This window comes from Haliotis rufescens, unplaced genomic scaffold (genome assembly GCF_023055435.1).
Source record: "Haliotis rufescens isolate VD_foot unplaced genomic scaffold, xgHalRufe1.0.p SCAF_7, whole genome shotgun sequence".
In the NCBI taxonomy this organism is placed as follows: domain Eukaryota; kingdom Metazoa; phylum Mollusca; class Gastropoda; order Lepetellida; family Haliotidae; genus Haliotis; species Haliotis rufescens.
This window is the reverse complement of record NW_025964361.1, coordinates 3504574-3526595: the sequence shown is the minus strand read 5'-3', so window position 1 is coordinate 3526595 and position 22022 is coordinate 3504574. Positions and strand designations below refer to the sequence as shown.

The window sequence follows — 22022 nt, the reverse complement described above, 5'->3', positions numbered from 1 at the left end:
ATATGATATACAACACTGTAGAATCACAGTTCATATCGGTGCAAACAGAACCCGTCTACAATACAAGATATGTTGGCACCAGACAATACACTAATACTGCAGTGATAGACACAAGCCTGACAATGGAATGCTGGAGATCACAGACAAGCTTACAAAACTCTCCACAAACATAAATATTCATGATACATCACATGCACCAATTACACTAAATACATACAATAGTTCATATATATACAGAGACAATTTGATTTAATCATGGACTATAACAAGGGGGAAGGGACCGAATAATTAGGGTACAGTTGACAAAATATGCAAGTTTCGCAGCTTAAGAGGATCAAACGTGCAAGACTTAGCAGGGTTGTTTAATCATCAACATTACTTTGAGAACTCACCATTATGTGTGTGTGTGAGTTGGGTTTAATGCCGCTTTTAACAGTATTCCAGTTATATCGCGGCGTGTCAGCTTAATGTGGGAGGAAAGCCCGAAGTGATGCAGGTTTCAGACGTTTACCACTTCGGTGAAACCCACGAGCCGGGTATGGTGCTGACAAATCTAGAAACATAATCAGGGCGAACCGGGATTCGAACCCACAATCATAGGTTTCTGGCGTGCCCAAGGGATGCAACTCTGCACAGCGAATCACGGCGCCTTAGACGACTGGGCCACCCGTGCCCCCAAAACTTATCATTAGGCCATAATAGATTAATTGTCAGATTTTCACCCCCAAACCCTGACATAACATTCTTGCCTCTAATGAGTCCAAGTGCCAACAGATGAGACTATCACAGTGTGTGGCCCCTGCTTACGTGATGAAATACACCCAATCTCATTAAAATCAGACCTTAGTTCTCGCTACTGCTCAAAAAAGATCTGAAGACATCCCATTAGGGGTCACGTCAGAACGACCTTTCATCCGACTAATCAGAGCGTCGCTTACCAGATCATAAAAGTGACAGTCAGAATGTGATTTCTAATCATGCAACCTCGCAAACTTTAACACGGGGCATTCTGAACGATAATTACGTGTTAAACAACAGAATCCATACAATCTAGACCATCTATTAGCCATTCCAGAATGTTCTTTTGTTCAGGTTTCAAAATTGTAATCAAGATTTTTTCAAAATATGTTTTGAAGCGTAGTTGCCAATTTCAAATTAGTGCCGTAAAGCACAAGAAAGCTCCCTTCTGATTGGTCAAAGTTCGCGCAAGGTCGGTCTGACGTGACCCGTAATGGAATGTCCTCCGATCTTTGTTTAGCGGAAGCAAGAAGTAAGATTCGATTTTAATGAGATTGAAATACACCACACTATGCACAGTCCTTACCAACATTCCTCCTTCATCTGAATCACATCCGTTGACGTCATTAATATGGATACCTTGAACAGATTTTTTAAAACAATTGTAAAAAAATAATAAATAAATAAAAAATGCCTCCCGCATTACATAATTTAAAACGTTGGATGAGAATCTGATAATTAGTCCTTATGTGTTGAGAAAGGAAAAAGGAAAAAAACATTTTAAAAAATTCTGGGGAAAGGTCATACCATATAAGAAGTTCTGATCTACAACGTATATGATAAGACGAGTCTCTTATCAAATTAAAAAACATTTTTGATTCTTGTCTTCTTTCGTCTATGCTAAAACATTGGCACATTCACGAGTAACCATGTTTATATTTGATTTAAACTCATGTGTTTCTATTGACCAGTATCCATATAAACATAACACTGGTTATCATGGCTATATGACAAATTTCACCAAACATTTTGAAAAGTTTCTTTCCATAATCATGTCCATATTCATTCATGGATATACTGACCAAAACACTTGTTCATACAGCACTTGGCCATATTCCCTCAAGGATAACATCATATCATTTCAAACCTGTCCTGCTCAAATCTGTTCACGGTTCTGTGCTGTTTTGAGGACAACTCTAATTTCTAGCAATATCAATGCTGGGCACAGCACAATCTTATAAAATCAGGTCCTTTAAACCCTGATCTGAGTTGATGCAATACAGAGCAATGTGGGCAATGTTGAAGCCAGTTCTGAGTGTCTCCTGCAGAGTCATTTCTGTAATATTGCTTAGGCTAAAAAACATAAGTCTTGGTTCTCAGGCACCGCCTGCATCGTCATAAAGTCTGCCGCACATTTTGTTTTTATTTCCATTTTCAAAAAAATCAAAAAATCCTTATACTGTACTTAAAAACAATGGATCTAAAACAGCACACAGTTACTTCCCTTTACATGAACGCATCTTGTGTTATGGTCATGGCGGCCATAGGAGTTTGTATTCCTGTAGGCCCTTTCCCAGGTTGATGGTACACAACTCAACTGTATATTTGGTTACAAACTAATTTGAACAAGCAAAAAAAAAACAACCGCCTGTCCGCACCATATTTTCAAAAGTTATTGCCTGAGAACCAATTCCTATTTTTTTAAGCCTAAAAGAAGCGGAAACCCCACCAAATCAATTATTCTTAAAAAAGAGAAAACATTAAAAACAAATGTAAAAACAATACATCTTCCTATCATACATACATCATTTAACAGTGATGTGGATCATGACTAATGTCATTAGGACATTTCACGACATTAACCTTGATAGAACATCTTTCTTTTATACTATCACCCAATATGAAAAGAATCTGCCCGGACATTTTTGATGACAAGCAGTCAACATCAGTCTGTCTGATGGATACAATCTTTCAGATGCTTGTAACTAAAACAAGTTGCTGCATCCCTGACCTTTCCATCAATCTTTTAACGTAAAATTGAAGGAATCAAAAACATGACAAACAGATCATAACTGAGCACATCTAATAAAATATAACTCAAAATAAAAATGGAAGAGCAGTCCTTTCTAGCATATCTTCACAGAGTTGATAAAAGGCATTCCTCATTACTTGGAAAATATCACTATCTACTGAGGATATGAAAGTTACCCAACATATTGGGCATGAATAGCAGTACGTGCAATGCGTGCAATGCTTTGCTTGTTTCCAATGTGCATACAATGTCGCAGAACAATGTGGAAGTTAAAAGCAGTGGGAATGTACAGATCAGGGGAGAGCACTCTCAACCTGACACTTGTGACCCTGTATATCAATGACTACTTGCCATTGCATGAAAGAACGCATCCTCTATGTGATAAAATCTTTACATCAGGCACATCGCTGGATAACCATAGCAACAGTGAAATAGGTTTGTTTGTGCTGTTATTATAGCAAGGCAAGTCTGTGCAGCTTTGAAGGAGGGATTCAAGGTGTGACAGCTTTGTTGGCACGCGAGACAAACATGTGTCCAACCTTGAAAGATGGCACGATACATATTCATGGAAAACAGACCCTTCTTGTCTGGAAACCTCACAATCTGGACAATTTCTGTTGGCAACGGTACAATACAATTAATGGGACATTAAGGGTTAGAACTTAACACCAGCCCACAAGCCTGGGGCTAGAACAAATTCCTGCGTGCTTGTACAAATTTCTCATTGTTTTAACATTACAAGGCTATTTCCATTCGTGACCAACTCATGTTATTCCGGGGCAAGCCGAATAGCAACTCATGCCCCTCTCATGGCCATTTTTGCGACTGGGTTCCGTCTTAGCACAAATGGGTATACCTAAAACAATTGTCAACTCGTTGCGTACTGATTCGCATATATTTCCCCATAAATTATATATATTTCAGATGCAATTTAAAGCACAATTGGACATGCGGAATTATACAGTATGATTGAACACATTTAACTGTATCTCGGGTATATTTTCAGATGCAGGACATATGTAAAATCAAAAATTATTCCTGAGTGATTCTTTGACAAAGAACTTGAAATCATGCACGTATTCTGATTGGTTTGCCGTATTATTGCACATAACATTCATCGATAGGGGGGACAAGTCTTCTTGCAGGTTATGGAAAGGGGCGAGTGGTGACAAATGGAGTATTTCTTCTTTCCCCAGGCTAGTAAAGCTCTTAAGTTTAGTTCTAACCCTGCATTACTGCGTACCTATGATTCACTAATCTGGATATCTTTTAATCCAGACGATTCACTAGGAATAATGCCACCCAGTGATGCCAGGATTCCTGTCTTGGGATTCATTACAGCTCACCAAAAAGCCACATGTACACTTGTATACATCCCTGTCAAAAACCCAAATGTTGGGATTCGAGACACGTTCAAGTATACATCTATTCACTGTATCCAGATTCAGGGCCTTCATCACCTTGAAGTATATCTCTCATCCTTCCATCTAGATGATGCGTAGTCACTTTGAAGTATATACACACATCCTCCGTATCAATGCGCAAGGCCCAAGACTAAGTGAAATATATGTACATTCATTGTATCCGGGTCAAAGGCCATAAGACACCCAAAAGTTTATATTCAGCCTCAGTATCCTGATATATATTCTGTGTATCCAAGTCCAGGGCCTTTAGACACTCGAAAGTTTATATTCAGTCTCAGTATTGTGATCCAGGACCACCGGATGCCATGATGATCTGGTTCAGCTTCTCTTCTTTGGCTTTTCTCATGTGACACAACTGTGGACAAGACAAGTGATGATTACCACGTGAAACTATCTTCCAAATCCTGTTACTTCATCAAATCTGATCTTCTTATCCTAAAGAATACCTCTCTGCATCATGATTTGACAGACCCGTAATCGAACCGGAAGTCGCGTCAGGTATACCTTCTAATCAGCCAATCAGGTCAAGGCTGCTGAGGCTAAAACAAATAATCGTCTTGGTTCTCAGGCACCAGATGAATCATCATAAAATCTGCTGCCCCTGTTGTTTTTATTTCCATTTTCAAAAAAATATAAAAACCCTATGCACAATGTACAAAAAAAATTGAAAATGGAAAGAAAAAACAAAACGTGCAATAAATTTTATGATGATGTGGGCAGTGCCTGACGACAAAGACTATTATTTTTTTAGCCTAAAGTCCAGAAAAAAGAAAGTGAAGTTTTGAGAGAAGCATCTATCTGATTTCTGTTGCTTCTGATCTTCATCTAAAAGAGCAGCATTAGAAACTGGCACTTGTCCTATAGTCTTTGCCAAACTGCCCAATAGTTAATGTATTATAAGAACTAGTAGAAATTTGCCATTTTTAAGGATTTTGCTAAATGTCATCATTTTAAGTTAGTTCCTATCGCTAAAGAGTGTACGATCAAGGAAAATATTTGTCTGGTCTTTTTCTTGCAAAGATTGAAATCTTTTTAGAAAGCTGACATCTGATTGGCTGAAAAACACTCCTCCTTCATTTTGATTTTCAAGTGAAATTTCACTCAGGGTTCTACGTATAGTAAAAAATGGTTACCTGTTTCTAAAAAAATGGATCAGGCTTGATTACCCTGGATGCAACATTAATATGGCACACAATCAACATTTTGTCTCTTTTTTCTTAGCATCATCAAAGTCAAAATGCATCCAGCCATTGTACAGTGTCTTCTCCATGTCTACACCATGTGCGCTAGGGAAAGTGAGGATGTGAGTTATCTCCCCTGGTAAGGATCTCCAATCTATCTGAACCGGACCTGTGCTTGAGTACTTAAGTACCCGTTGGAGACCTAATGTTATAGGGTGATATTCAGGTCTTGATGCAGAGAGGAATCGTTTCATAGTACAAGATCTTACATAAATGAGATTGCACAACCAATGGTTTCACAACTTCTGCAGTTATTAGTAATATGAGACCTATTAGTATTCGAGAATTTTTGTCAAAACAGGAAGCTTTTCCAAAATTGTTAAAAAGAACCAATTCTTGGTCCCAAATACAAAAACATTTGAATCGGCAGGACAACATGAAGAATTTAACTCACTGTTCTCTTCTGCATATATGTTTGCAGGAATTCTTCAATGTCAATTTTTTCTGGAAAATAAGAAATGAAATATGTCACAATCATAAGACAATATCTGTCAGGAAGTGTGAGATACTCACTATCCAGGAAGTCAGGTGAGGTTTTCTCACATACGGTACAACATACTCACTATCCAGGAAGTCAGGTACAACATAATCACTATCCAAGAAGTCAGGTGAGGTTTTCTCACACATGGTACAACATACTCACTATCCAGGAAGTCAGGTACAACATACTCACTATCAAAGAAGTCAGGTGAGGTTTTCTCACACATGGTACAACATACTCACTATCCAGGAAGTCAGGTACAACATACTCACTATCCAGGAAGTCAGGTACAACATACTCACTATCCAGGAAATCAGTTTAGGTTTTCTCACATACGGTTCAACATACTCACTATCCAGGACGTCAGGTACAACATACTCACTATCCAGGAAGTCAGGTACAACATACTCACTATCCAGGAAGTCAGGTACATCATACTCACTATCCAGGAAATCAGTTTAGGTTTTCTCACATACGGTTCAACATACTCACTATCCAGGAAGTCAGGTACAACATACTCACTATCCAGGAAGTCAGGTACAACATACTCACTATCCAGGAAATCAGTTTAGGTTTTCTCACATACAGTTCAACATACTCACTATCCAGGAAGTCAGGTACAACATATTCACTATCCAGGAAGTCAGGTACAACATACTCACTATCCTGGAAGTCAGAGGCGTGTTCAGGAGGGCGGGCGCTCGCGCGAGCGAACAGCGAGACACTATAACGCCTTCCTGAACGGAAGGCGCGTATTCGCTCTCGCGGCACAGCATTCAAAATGGCGTCGCCGGGTGTCGGGACTGCTCTATTCGAGTTGGCGTTAGAGGACTTATCAAGGCCGGCGGAGGCTATGGATGCCACTTATTTAGATTACGCCCACACTGCTCTCAGTGTTTTATCACAAGACAGAAGAGGGATCAATTTTGTATTATCTCCGTTTGTTAGGCACAGTTCCATCATTTGCACAATGTTGGACGCCATCTTGAATGACTAGGCGAACTACCTCCCGCGCTTGATCGCGAGTACACGCGTGCGCTCGCGCGGTCAGCCGTGTTCAACAGCGGGCGCTCGCGTAATATCGCGAGCGCCCGCCCTCCTGAACACGCCTCAGGTACAACATACTCACTATCCAGGAAGTCAGGTACAACATACTCACTATCCTGGAAGTCAGGTACAACAAACTCACTATCCAGGAAGTCAGGTACAACATACTCACTATCCTGGAAGTCAGGTACAACATACTCACTATCCAGGAAGTCAGGTACAACATACTCACTATCCTGGAAGTCAGGTACAACATACTCACTATCCTGGAAGTCAGGTACAACATACTCACTATCCAGGAAGTCAGGTACAACATACTCACTATCCAGGAAGTCAGGTACAAATACTCACTATCCAGGAAGTCAGGTACAAGATACTCACTATCCAGGAAGTCATCTGCTATCTTCTCCGACTCCTCCTCTGCCTCCATGACAGCGACCTTGAGATTTGTCTGGATGTTGGCAGGATGGAACTGGTCGGACAGCGTCAGGTGGTGCTCACAGTGAGTTTCAAACTCCCCCTTGATGGCATCAAGCTCGGACATCTAAAGTGTAAACAAAGACTTACTTTCTCGGAGCATAGGATAATTTAGTTCATTGCAAAACATGACTTACAAGTTTTGATGTCATATCAATTTTAATTACATTACATGTCACTTTTGAGCTATCTAAAAATGTCAGGTGAGCTAAAAAGAGAGACATGACATTTCACTTACTATCATAACATTTACAATATTATATTTTAATATCTGACCTTCTTCAAGACAGAATCTTTCAGTTCTTCCACCACTGGTTGTTTGGTGAGGTTCTCTCCTGGAACAACGATCAGCATCATAAATCAATGCTTCCAGGAACATTTTACCTTCAAAATGTACCCCAAACAAGGTTATCAATTCTCGGAACCATCCAAAGTTGGGCATAGTTTCTCCGGGAACAATCTGAATCCATGTGATAAGTATTGATTCAAAAGACACTCTAAAGCGCCATTAGACATGTTATTTCATTATGTAAAGAATGTGCATAATAATAACAAACTTGTGCTCTCAAAACAGTTCCGAATGTTTGACTCAAACTTTCTGATGTCACTCTGAAATCCGTGACACACCTTCAGCCATTCCTACCTTGTAACCCCTAGATCCCTCTTTAAGTCAGCTCTTACAAGCATTTTGTGCTGGGAATCTGTATCCTAGACCCTGTTCCACAAAACGGTTGAAGCGCTAAGATGATCGAAACTCCCATACTTTAACATAGAATTACGACAGTCATAGCACTACGGTCACTTTGTGGAACGGGGCCCTGGAACCCCCAAAGCGTCAGCTAGTTTGTCAGACTTTTGGAGGTCGGAGTTTCGCCAAAGTTGCCCCTGAGCTATGGAATAGGCTGCCATTGGATATCAGGAACATTGACAGACCTACTTTGTTCCGATCAAGATTCAAAACCTATCTTTTCACGAAAACTTTCTTGGAGTATTGAGGCTTTGTGTTTTCCTAGCTGTGTAATGTCTCTTTTTTGTGTAGACTCAAATGAAGCGCTTTTGAGCGGTTCTTCGAACTGGATACCAGCGCTATATAAATCTGTAGTTTTATTATTATTATTATTTCTGACAAGTAATTATTTTTCGCTTAAAGGAGGAAACAAACATGTTTGATTTTTACCCACAACACAATTGTGACCAATTTGTTCATTTTTTAACATTTTTTTTAACAATTTATTTTTTCCCAGCATTTATCAGGAATATTGTATTTGTGATATAGTGCATTTGATTTATATTTATCAGAAGACCTTCGCCTTGGTTGATTATTCCAGTTCAGTTGTGATGGAACTTCCATCAGTTGTACACACCTTTCACTCAAATTAACAAGATGTTTCTCAGTAATTAATCCTTGATTAATCAGTGTCAACTCAGTTTATTGCCTATTACAGTGATTGACCGATTGGCCTATCATGTAGGTACGATGTATTTACAGCAATCAGTACAAACAAAGCTTGTCAGTGTAGATAATCTTCATTGTGTTACAACTGCAGACAGAAACTGCTCAGTCCTAACTGTTGATCATGTCCGGTCAAAATTTAAGAATGTCCGGACAATACTTTTTAAAATGTCCGGACAGAAAAATTTAAATGTCCGGTAAGCAATATTTTAAACCGGACATTTGAGATTCCCAATCGGACATGTCCGGCGCATATGACGGTTTCCGGACCCCTGGGTGGAAGTCTATGATGTTATACAGTCAAACCCTGTTATCTTGAACCTAGCAGGGCTGTGTTGTAAGTTCGAGATATCCGGACATTTGAGATAACGAGGCATGAAGATCCCCTCAGTTCACGTAACAGAATTATAGATACATAGCAATACGAGTTTTGAGTTTGTTGTGTTTAACGCCACTTTTAACAGTATTCCAGTCATATCACGGTGTGTCAGCTTAATGTGGGAGGAAAGCCCCAAGTGATGCAGGTCTTAGACGTTTACCACTTCGGTGAAACCCACGAGCACGGGTTTGGTGCTGACAAACCTAGAAACATAGCCCGGCGAACCGGGATTCGAACCCACTATCATAGGTTTCTGGCGTGCCCAAGGGATGCATAGCAAGACGACTGCATATATGAGGAATTAAGAGCCCAGCACGTTTACGTGATGACAAATTGAAATGTATTTCATTGGCAATAAATCAATAACAATTGTCACAAATTATGTACTGTGTACATGTTCCTTATTAGGCATAGCAGCAATCACTATTCAGTCTGTCAAAAAAAACCAAAGTGCCATTCTTGCTTTAAGCTTGTTAATTCACAGCTTGGATATTGCGTCACACGGCTTTGATTCCTATTCCGACATTGATTAGCATTTTTTTTTATGAAACCAGGAAGTGCTGTCATGTGTTTTAACTCATGTCTACACACAATTTTTTTTTGTCAAAAAGGATTACCATTACAATTGGATTAAAAGATAAGAAAACAGTTAGTTGAAAAATGGTTTAAATTGCACTGTACGTTTAGTGCCATGTTAAATGTGTGGACAAGTGGCAACTCTGAAGTAAAGGTACCAAACTAAAGTAAAATCATAGCTGGGACCCGGACCAGGGTTCGAGATATTGCTATTTATTTTTAGCTTGAATTCAAAATTTATTAATTTAGATGTATTTATAAATAGAGTGAGTCAGGACTGGATAATAGGTTCGCGATATCGGTACAATTAAGATAACAAGGTTCAGGATAATGAGGTTCGACTATACTTTGTATCACAACCTCATGGCTTTCAAGAGTGGGTTTCTCATAGCTCATTATGTACCAATAGGTAGAGGGTGCTATGGAAAGGTATAGAGAATTTCTTCAATTTACAATGTTGCTGATTTTTTAACATTTCAAACAATTGAATTAAATGGCATCATGTACTCAATAAAGCACACAAATCTGAAAACACAACATTTCCACATGAGGATGTGCCAGAGTGATTTGTGGCTGAGTGTTATTCTGGTGATGTGATGACAGTGTGACCTACTTGCAAGCTGCACGCACTGAGCTGAAATATCCTCCCTGTCTTGAGTGAACCTTGCCAGCTCTGGAAGACCCTGCAGTAAGTCTAGCACTTTCTCCTCGTTATCAACCAGCTCCTGCAGCTCAAACAATCTGAAAGGAAAACACTTGCAGTGTACACTCTTGATGGCAATGTCATATAACATAACAACAATGTCCACAATGCTGGTTACAGGCTGTTTGTTTGTTTGTTTGTTTGTTTGTTATACCCCACTTATAGCTGCACGCTTTTTCCGAGTCCATGAAAGTCACGTGACATGGCACAAGTTAACCTTAGCTCAATCGAAAAGCTGTGTTCTATCAATTTTGAATTTGTTTTAATTCTTTCACAATGTCACATTAAAACATGTCAGAAGGATAATTTTGTTGCAGCAGGATCATTCAGAATACACAGGGTTTTATGCATCCCTCTTTAAGTTTTATAAAAACCTGACGCTGGAAGCATGAAACCCCATGTACCCACAGTGATATTGCTACAACATAATGGTTGCCTTTTGAGACCAGCAAAGGTTAAGTGTATACAATTTGTATCCGATTTTTAAAATTTACACACAATACAAACACTAATCTTACCCTTTATCCTTGAGCTCGGGATAAGCTTTCATTATGTCTGGCACAGGGTAGGCTGGACTGGAGGCATTCTGGAACATTCACCAACATGTACAGTGAGTTGGTTGGTTGGTTTGTTGTTTAATGCCGCACTTCCAGCTATATGACGGCGGTCTGTAAATAATCGAGTCTGGACCAGACAATCCAGTGATTAATATCATGAGCATCGATCCACGCATTTCGGATCGATGACATGCATCAACCAAGTCAGCGAGTCTGACCACCCGATCCCGTTAGTCACCTTTTACGACAAGCATAGTCGCCTTTTACAGCAAGTATGGGTTGCTGAAGACCTATTCTCCCCCGGAATCTTCACGGGTCTCACCAACATGTACGGTGAGTTGGTGAGGTGATGCTGCTCCTACCATTATCCCAGGTCAACGCTTCTACAACCTACCCCACTGCCCCAAATTGTATACACTGGACAGAAAATAGTAGCAACATTAAGTTTTTGTTTGTTCGTTGTTTAACACTGCACTGAGCAATATTCCAGCTATATGATGGTGGTCTGTAAATAATCGAGTCTGGACCCGACAATCCAGTGATTGATATCGTGAGCATTGATCCACGCAGTTGGGATACGATGACATGCATCAACCAAGTCAGCGAGTGTGACCACCCAATCCCGTTAGTCGCCACTTACAACAAGCATAGTTGCCTTTTACAGCAAGTATGGGTTGCTGAAGACCTATTCTACCCCGGAACACTCACAGTATCCTGATCTGACAAAATCGGTGGGCCTTCCCTTCCATTTTCCACAGCCCTTGGGGGCAGAGGTGGGGGTCCTACTAGGGGATACAAAGCTTGTGGATTCCCATACAAGGGATAGCCAGGCCCTGACACTGGAGCTACCGGGGGCTGAGGGGCTCCAAACTGCTGACCAACACTGCAAAATATCCAAAATATTCAAAATATTCAAAATATTCAAATACAAATGTTATTATGGATTAGCTAAGTTTCAGTTCAATTAAAGAAGTGCAGTTGATATTTTCTTGGCAGTGATTTAACCCTAAAATTTTCAGATTATTATATTTTTATATCATGTATATTGGATAATTACATGTCACACTCATGTCATTTGATGTCAAATATATCAATACTTGTGAATAACAATGGCAACCTCCTTTGCAAATCATTACAATCCATCTTCCCAAGGCAAGGGCATTAACTGACTATATAAATCCAGTTGCCACGCTTGACAAACAAGATTTGAATAAAGTGGCTCGATCATAGCGCCACCAGTGGCTATTATGATTTATGACCTCCTATGTCCCTCCTATTGACCAATCAGATTCCACCTCTCACATCACTTGCATTTGTTTCGAACAAAATGGCAGCGCCCAGTCAAGACAATCTGATCAATAATCAAGATCTACATCATAATAAAACGTGTCTTACCTCGCGAAACTTCATCAATTGGTTTGAAACATGAAAAGATTTGGAAGATACCTGTCATCGCTGAGTTTACGGTACACATGCTTTGCAAATCCTGCAATTCGACTGAAATCTGCACATTGAAATACATGTTGTTTACGAACCGAATGTCTTGTTCAATTCGCAATTTTGATTGGACTATGCCAGTGTTCGAAATACCTGCCTGCCCGACCGTCCGGGACGGGTTGATTTCAAATCGGGCTGAGAGATTTTCAAATCCCCCTGCCCGACAGTCGGGTTATATTTCATAGGTGAAAATATTCTAAATATTTCCCGATGATAAGCATTAATTCAGATGTAAAGATGAATGATAAATTGTAACCAAAAAGAAATCCCGTTAGCTTTTAGACAACCTAACATTTAGCGATGCGCTTATGCTACAAGCAATCAGTTTTCATATTTTTAATTAAATTATCCTGAGAAACATATGATTATAGTGGGCAGGCAGGTTTTGGTTAGGGCTGGCAAGTATTTCAGCTAGCCAGTCTGGCTGAAATGTTTGGGAGTTTCATACCCTGACCATGCATAGACTTTTTAGTCCAGCCAAACAGTAACACCGGAATTACAGCCTAGTTCAGCAAGGGTGGAAACTGGATTTATAGTCAGTGTACTCCCTTGCCTCGGGAACATGCATACATTGCTACTTTAATCAACATGTGCTGATAAACACATGGGGATGATGATTGGAGTGTTTTATTCTTACAGATGAGGTAAAATCCTTGGAGGTGTCTTCTTAAACTCCTCTACTATGGTCTGTATTGCAACCCCAAGGTCTGAGTGCATGGAAAACTGAAAGAAATCAGTCTGTTGATTGAAAACATATATTTCATGAATAGAAAAAGCCTTCAGTCTCGGTTGAGATTATGCAGAAAACATTTTTTTCTTTTAAAAATAACTATGGAAAATTATGATTATTGAATCAAAATTTTCAAATTTATTTATTTCCACTTTTCAGTGTTCTAGTGACGGGCGCTGCAAACAAATTCTTTGGAATAGTATTGGTTAAAAGAAGAAAGAGTAAGAAGAGAGATGATATGTACATTATTGATATTTGGGCAGCCGACAACTTTCATTTGTATGTCCACCCAGGGATGGGTGAGGGGAGGCTGAACTGTCACCGATGGCTTGTCCTGGGGAAACTGGGGAGACAGTGTGCTGTAAAACAAACAAAATAACATGATTTAATAACAATATTTCTTCAAATTGAATAATCCTTTACCACATGGGTACATTGTGTGAAGACATATTGTCAAAAGGAGCATAAAACTATCTTCATTCATCATTCATTAATATCATGATGTTCTGGTATAGAAACTTATCCCTTTGTTTACCTAAAGAATGACAAAAACTTACTCTGAAAGTGAAACATGATTAAATTCAATTGCAACCTAAAAGTTGGTACCGCATGCAGCAGTGAACATGACAAACGAGTCTTCCACAGATGTCACTCTTTCAATGTCAGCTTAATAGAAACCACAGAGTAACAAGTCAATTGTTCAAAAAGTAATCTGGAGCTCTGTTTGTGTATTGCTATTTATGGCATTACTGAGGGTGAATTGAGTATGTGAATGTTGATAACTGCCATATTCAGTAATTATCCATCCATAACACAGTGGACTGTTAGTTATTGAGCCTGCAGCTGGCAAAACAATAACTTAAAGCAAGAGCAACGACCCATGCTGTTGAGCACAGGGCACGACCACCCATTTTACCAAACATGCATCATCATTGCTAATCATGCTAATTATAAATTAGTTAATCAGGCTTATACCATGAGCTATATTTCCTCTATTAGACATCCAGGCATCTATTAAACTCGCCAAAGCCATTGACCGGCCTCTTTTAGGGGCCAAGGGGTCTATTTTGTTTAATGCTGCAAAATGACAACTCACTACATTACTGAACCCCAAATTCTTCAGTCATTCAAAGGGATAATATGCCGGAAACGGTAATTAGTAACCACCAACATATCACAGAATAAGAGGCATTTTTGCGACAGAAGGTATGACCAGGTGTCAGTTAGAGGTTGGCGCATGGTGCTGGTTCAGGATCAAATAGAGGAAATATGGCATACATTTACTTTGTTTCAGAAGAACCAGCAGACTTACATGATCAGATTGATGTTTGTTCCAGATATGTTGGAAATAGTTGCCCTGTATTCGACGTCCCGAACAATTTCAATCACACTGTCAAAAGAAATCACATTCAACATAATTTATTTGTTTTATATGTGAAGATTTATGACACGAAATCATTTAACTATTGCTAGTTTTTACCAAGAAGACTACTGATCTGTTCAAAACCTAATTTCGATTTACACTTGCCTCAAGTTTGTTTTCTTCATACTCTCGATCTGTTTTGTTCTTTGAGTCTGAAGATTCGTTGCTTGAGGACTTTTGCCCTTTCCACCAAATAATCTGTTCATCATCTTGAAAAGTTTTATGTGTGTCTCTGACAATAAATTGCAATTTATACCACAAATCCAGTTCACAGCTGACTCATTTTTAATTCTGACAATATTTCTATTCCCGGATATCACAAAACGTCATCATAATGTGTGTAGTTTGAACTTCCGGTATTTCATGTGAGTGCTATTTTCTTAGAAACAAACTACATTCCTTATCCAAAAGAATTGTTTTTGGCCAATTCAAATATATAAATACATATTTCAGAGGGAGGATTAAGCAATGTTATTCTACATATTTATTAAATTTACGAAATACTTTGATCTCTAAAATAAAAATGACCAACAAATATCTAAAACGAATAAATGGAAATGGTTGTCAGTAAATGTTGATCAGTCAGTGCGCAGACGCTACGGCCATAGCACGAAAAGAACTAGACCCAGTACAAAGAAATGTAGACTTGGGTGGAAATTGTCCCATCACCTTTTGACGTCTGTAACTTCTTACTTCTCTCTTAGGAAGGGTAAGATAATAAACAAGAGCGCAGCCATGATCAGTGTAATGCAAAAATGACACGAGATGTGCAATTTCTGAGTTCAAAAACTGATACATCGGCACACCTGAACGGGGTGTTCATCTTGGCCCAAAGTTGTGGGTACCCATGTCGAAATGCGTTACTTTCTCATATCACTGTCAATCGACAAGTCAAAGGAAATTGTCAACGATTCCTGACTATATCTTTGTTTATGTGATTCACTGTGGCATTCAGAAAATCTGTCAAATATTTTTATAAATTTACAAATAGTTATTGCAAGACATGTATTTCTGATTTTCAAAACACAAAATTTCAAGGTCTTCCAAAATGACATGTAGTAATGGATACCCTTTTCTTAACTATGTTAAAACAGTTCTGTTCATATTTTGCACCCGTGAGAAACGCTCTGTTGACAAGTGTTCTTGCCAACATTTTACTTCCTTTCCAAACTTCTGCGAATCCAATCATGATTGCAAAATATTTCGTTTCAGAGAATCCTTGCAACAGCTGATTGCTAGACACAGTTGTATCTCGGTAAGGCGGGTAGAGAGAGTGAAGGAGGGTAGCAAGGTATGTTGCGAGAATGCCGTCGGTAGCACAGACTGAGTATGGTATTCGTGATGTATGGGCAGTACACCTGGAGGAAGAGTTTAGAAACATCCGACAAATTGTACAGAAATACAAATATGTAGCTATGGTAAGTTTAACATGACAATTGGAGTTTTTTCATTAGATCATCAGTTTGTGCCTTAATCACCAGCCCAAAGTAATTTCTCTGTTAGCTAAGCAAACTTTGATTTTCAAAATCCATGTGCAGTGGAGTTAATATTTTCTTGAAATTTTGCCAAAAGTGTAAGATTTTGGGGCTAGTAGTTATTGTATTGATAAAGATTTTGGCACAGACTATGATATGGCATTATTTTGTATTATTTTGGTTGAGTGAAAGCAACTCTTTGGAGCATTTCTTCGGTTGTTTTTTTTATTTTGTGTTAAACATGTTAAAGTTTGACCACATATTGGTATTATTTGTATTACACTTTTGTAAAAATGTTTCAATCCATCTTTACTCATTCTAATGCTCATGCCTGAGAAAAGCAATTAAGATTTGTCATTAATATTGCCCAGTAATCACAGATCAGCTTGCAGTTAACTGCTCACTGTTCCAACTGCTCAAATACAGACATTTGGCTGTGGATGATTTACTCTCATATCAGATCTCCTTTGGAATAGTCTGCCTGTTTCAAGGAATTCTCATCACTCAGCATTTTTCTATGAAGATATTTGACAATATAAGACATTTGTTTTTTGTCTTATCTCTTTGTCATGTTTGTAGTACTATGGGCATGATGAGCAATCACTAGATTATTCTGTAATATCATGAATATGGGGGTCGTCACGATATGGCTGAAATATTGCCGATGTGACGTTAAACTTTAACTCACTCACTCATGAATATGGGCAGATTAGACATTATTATTATTATTATTAAACATTATTATTATTATTATTATTATTATTATTATTATTAAGTAATCTTAAATCTGTATCAGATCTGGCATCATTATGAGTAGTATTTGTCATCTACCCTTATCCAGTGTGTGGAGTAAAGTAAGCATAACTATATTTCAGGACACAGAGTTCCCTGGTGTTGTTGCAAGACCCATTGGGGAATTCCGCAGTACGACAGACTATCAGTACCAACTTCTTCGATGTAATGTTAATCTTCTCAAAATCATCCAAATTGGATTCACATTTATGGATCAAGATGGAAACAGACCACCAAATACTTGTACATGGCAGTTCAATTTCAAATTCAATCTTCAGTAAGTATGATACATAGTCTATCATGGTCTATATCCATTGGCGTTTTTCAGTTAAGTTGATATTCAGAAATTCAGAAGTTACAAACGCATTCCTGTGAATGAGGAAGTGAAACTATTCGTGACCTGTATATAATGTATCTGTTGTGCATGTGTTGTCACCATAGCAGCATCCAACAAAATGGTGGACGACTCTGTTTGTCAAAACTGTGTGGGGAAAGTCTGATGCTTGGGTCTATTTTTATTCGGGTTCATATCAAAGTTCAGATGAAAGAATACATGCAGTGTATTGTGGTACATATTGCAGTGCATGAAGTAGTATTTCAATAAATATAAATATGGAAGTCTGGCCAATACCCATCATTACCAGTGGTGCCTTGTGGGAATTCCGAATCAGGTCCCCAATACATCATGCTTGTCACAAGCAATGAGTCAAATGATGATCTGGTTGTCAGGCCTTGTGACGTCATCGCAGACAATGGTTTACGTAATAGCTCATCCCACAGCCTCCTTGGACTCATGGATAGAGCGCTCATGCACACACGTCGCTGTATAAATGCAATAATCTTGAACGCAACATAAAACCCTGTTGCACCTCACCTCGTCTCATTGCTAATCCTTTCAGATTTTTATTTGCCTTGGGATCTCCCCCGTGTTCTAGTGGTAGAGCATCCGCCGGGAGAGCGAAAGGTCGGGGGTTCGATCCCCGGCCACGTCATACCAAATGACATTAAAAGATCGTACTTGTCGTTACCTTGCCTGGCGCTTGGCATTAAGGGGCTAAAACAAGGACTGGTTTGCTCGGAGTCAGTATACTGTGTCTGAGTGGTGTATTCATGTTAAACTGCGGCAGAGTAACTCGGTGGGCTAGCGCTATTAAATCGCCGTTAATCCGGACCAGTCAGTACAAGCAGCCATACAAACACAGACATGCATACATGTCACTGTAAGTGCAATAATCTTGAACATGACATAAAACCCCATTTCACCTCACTTCACACTTGATTTGTCTTGTCCATAATTGATATTTATCATGTTTAATTTGAAAATATGGCTTGTGGGCCAATGTAAAAGTAAAAGGCGACTAACAGGATTGGGTGGTTGACTTGGTTGATGCACGTCATCGATCCCAATTGCGTGGATCGATACTCATGATATCAATTACTGGATTGTCTGGTCCAGACTGGATTATTTACAGACCACCGTAATATAGCTGGAATATTGCTGAGTGCAGCTTAAAACAACAAACCAACCAACCAACCATTTACAGACCGTCATAAAGCTGGAATATTGCTGAGTGCGGCGTAAAACAACAAACCAACCAACCGTTTACAGACTGTCATAAAGCTGGAATATTGCTGAGTGCTGTGTAAAACAACAAACAAATAAACAGTTGAAAATTGGGCAGCATTCATTTGTGTACTTCCAGAAATAATGTCCTTTTCCTTCCACAGGGAAGACATGTATGCTCAAGAGTCTATTGACTTACTGAGGAAATCTGGGATACAGTTTGAGAAACATGAACAAGATGGGATTGATGTCGGCGACTTTGCTGAATTATTGATGACTTCAGGTGTTGTACTCGTGGATGAAATCAAATGGTTGTCCTTCCACAGGTAAGTTTGCATCCGGAGGAAGATTAAGTCATTTTGATATCAACATGATCAATCTTAGCTCAAAAACTAGCCAAAGATTATATCAGTAGGCACATTGACTAAATGTTAAACTTGTGACGATTATCAAAATTGAGCTCATGACTTGAGGCTCATACCCCTAAGCCCCGCGCCCCTAAGCCCCTAAGCCCCACACCCTAAGCCCCACGCCCCTAAGCCCCACGCCCCTAAGCCCCACACCAGCTGATTCCCCTGCTGTGTGAAGCCTATTCTCTGTGTTCCTGCTGTCATATGATGAAATAATGTTCAACTTTAAACTCTCCCCTCAGTTGGAAATGATTTCCTATTGAACAGAATCTTGGAAATTAATGCTGTAGAATGTCATTAGTTTGCAATTACAGCATGTCATTGGGGTCACGGGTGGCCCAGTTGTCTAAAGCACCACAATTCGCTATGCAGAGTTACATCCCTTGGGCACGCCAGAAACCTGTGATTGTGGGTTTGAATCCCGGTTCGCCCGGATTATGTTTCTAGTTTTGTCAGCACTATACCCATGCTTGTGGGATCACCGAAGTGGTAAACGTCTTGAGATATGCATCACTTCAGGCTTTCCTTCCACATTAAGCTGACACACCGCGATATAACTGGTATACTGTTCAAAGCGACCTTAAACCCAACTCACTCACTCACTACAACATGTCATCACAGTTTTTGAAATAGATGATTGTGTCAGCATGTATATATTTTGTGTGCTTTCTCTTACCAACATTCTTTTCGTTTCAGTGGTTTTGACTTCGGCTACCTACTGAAGATTCTCACCAATTCCAATCTACCCACGGAAGAGTCTGAGTTCTTTGAGCTATTGCGTCTTTACTTTGCCAACATCTATGACATCAAGTACTTGATGAAAAGCTGCAAGAATCTAAAAGGGGGACTGCAAGAGGTTGCAGATCAACTTGAAGTGAGTGAAAAATCAGGACCTAACTTCTGAGCATGTGTTTAAGATAGCTTAGGATAATGTATCATTGGCACTAAATCCTCCTGATTTAGTAAAACTGAAAAATAAAGAGGAAATTCTATGCTTCTCTGCATTTAGTGAGCAGCCTTAGAGCTATTTCAGTAATAGATTGAAAGTACCATGTTAACATGCCTTCTGACCCCTGAAAATTCCGGGGTAGAATAGGTCTTCAGCAACCCATGCTTGCCGTAAAAGGTGACTATGTTTGCCGTAAAAGGTGGTTATGCTTGTTGTAAGAGGCGACTAACGGGATTGGGTGGTCAGGCTCGCTGACTTGGTTGATGCATGTCATCGATCCCAATTGCGTGGATCATTGCTCATGATATCAATCACTGGATTGTCTGGTCCTGACTCGATTATTTACAGTCCGCCGTCATATAGCTTGAATATTGCTGAGTGCAGCATTAAACAACAAACCAACCAACTAACGTGCCTTCTAATAGGTGTGATGTTTGTTCCAGATTCAGAGAGTTGGACCTCAGCATCAAGCAGGGAGTGACAGTTTACTTACTGGGTCTTCTTTCTTCAAAATGAGAGAGGTAAGAAATATATGGGTCAAGAAGCTTTTCATGGTGGTACAATTTCAGTTGTGTAAAAGATGCAAAGATCTGTGGATTCATGTCGTGTCCTGTGACCTAAGTTGAGTGTTACTCTGATACTATCCCCACACTTCAGGGTTAAGGTATGTCACCTGTACATCATGCTTGAAGGAAGGGTATTAGATTGTATTACATGGTCAAAATGACTGCTGAGTGTGTATAGTACTTTGATTGGTGATCACCAGGAAAGACCCAACTGAGTTTGTGTCAGCTTACTCTTGGAGCTTTGTTCACACTGTTGACTTGTCTGTCCTGCCCAGACCCGATTGACCCTTTCGGGATTCAAGGGCAGAATAGGTTGCCAGTACCCTATGATTACGAGAGTCTACTAATGAGGATTGATTCGTCACATGTGACCTGGCTTATTGTGTGACATCTTCCCCCTAAAGCATGGATAGCTGCTCATGCTAGCAACGAGTGCAGATATTTTGCTGGTGACAAATGGTATTGAGGCATCTTCAGGGTTTTATCCATTTCAAACATGTTGAAAGGTCATTCTTCTACCAAATTTGAAAAAATATCTTTTGGATGACAGCAAGACAATAGCGTAGAAAATCAATCATATCACTCGGTCACATTTATCTTTAGCCTGTGCTTTCTATCTTCACAGATGTTCTTTGAAGACAACATAGACGATGCTAAGTACTGCGGCCATTTATATGGAGTGGGAACATCATATGTACAGAATGGTACCTCAACGTTTGAGAACAATAGCTACAATTCTACCCCCAACTCTCACTCAACACCAGTTTCAAGTGCAGAGGATTCAGGAGGGACCATGACGCAGGCTTCTACTTCATGATCTGGACTAGCTTAATCATGTCAGTGGTGGTATGACTAAACACACTAGTCTGTGACATCAGTGAGACTGCATGGGTGAGGGTGGGTGGATGATGGGATGGGATGGGATGGGATGAGGGTGGGTGGGTCAGAGGATGGGTGACTTACTGCTGTTGTATAGTCTCCATGGACAATGTCCTGTCTATCTTTGGTGACGAGGCTTCAATATCTGCCATCGCTGCTGATGACAGGATGCTGTTTATATAGGGGTGGTGGCAAGTCACCTGTAACAAAGTGCTTATGTTTTAGCCATCTCCCAAAGTTATATGAACCTAGGATCGCAATTTGAACATCTTGAGAGGAAGGTGATGCAAGACCCAATAATTATGAAGCTCGATGACTAGGAATAGTCATGCTAAGACTTTCAGTTCTTTTTTCGGTTGGTACTCTGTACAGAAATGTGATACATATTTTTATTTTTTATCTGCTAGCTGTCATACCACCACTGACAATACGCAATACGAAGGCTAATGTTGTTCTCTGTCACTTTTGTCATGGGTTAGGTTATGTCAGGATGTTCATGGGCTTGCTGTCATCGTCATTCGGAACATCTCAGGGTACATTGAGGTGCAGGACTAACGTGTTCACATTGGTAGCCCATTACCATTCCTCCTATGTTTATTTCACATCGAGGCATTTCTTTTTTTATTGCT

The 22022-nt window shown here is 39.6% G+C and overlaps 2 protein-coding genes across 2 annotated transcripts; one reads left to right on the top strand and one right to left on the bottom strand.

Moving 5' to 3' along the window:
• Nucleotides 1-1189: 1189 nt before the first annotated feature.
• Nucleotides 1190-15066, bottom strand: LOC124139597 (vacuolar protein sorting-associated protein 37A-like). Its single transcript, XM_046506773.2, has 11 exons — nt 14864-15066; nt 14648-14725; nt 13580-13694; nt 13243-13328; nt 11817-11991; nt 11070-11137; nt 10462-10589; nt 7717-7775; nt 7345-7507; nt 5830-5879; nt 1190-4549 (listed from the first exon to the last, which is right to left on the bottom strand). Exons 1-11 carry the CDS (start codon nt 14965-14967, stop codon nt 4469-4471), a joined length of 1107 nt encoding a protein of 368 aa, XP_046362729.1. The 5' UTR covers nt 14968-15066; the 3' UTR covers nt 1190-4468.
• Nucleotides 15067-15342: 276 nt separating this feature from the next.
• LOC124139598 (CCR4-NOT transcription complex subunit 7-like) lies at nt 15343-21425 on the top strand. Its single transcript, XM_046506774.1, has 7 exons — nt 15343-15467; nt 15971-16176; nt 17109-17302; nt 18754-18915; nt 19696-19873; nt 20392-20469; nt 21140-21425. The coding sequence occupies exons 2-7, from the start codon at nt 16063-16065 to the stop codon at nt 21329-21331; spliced, it is 918 nt and encodes a 305-aa protein (XP_046362730.1). The 5' UTR covers nt 15343-15467; nt 15971-16062; the 3' UTR covers nt 21332-21425.
• Nucleotides 21426-22022: the final 597 nt, after the last annotated feature.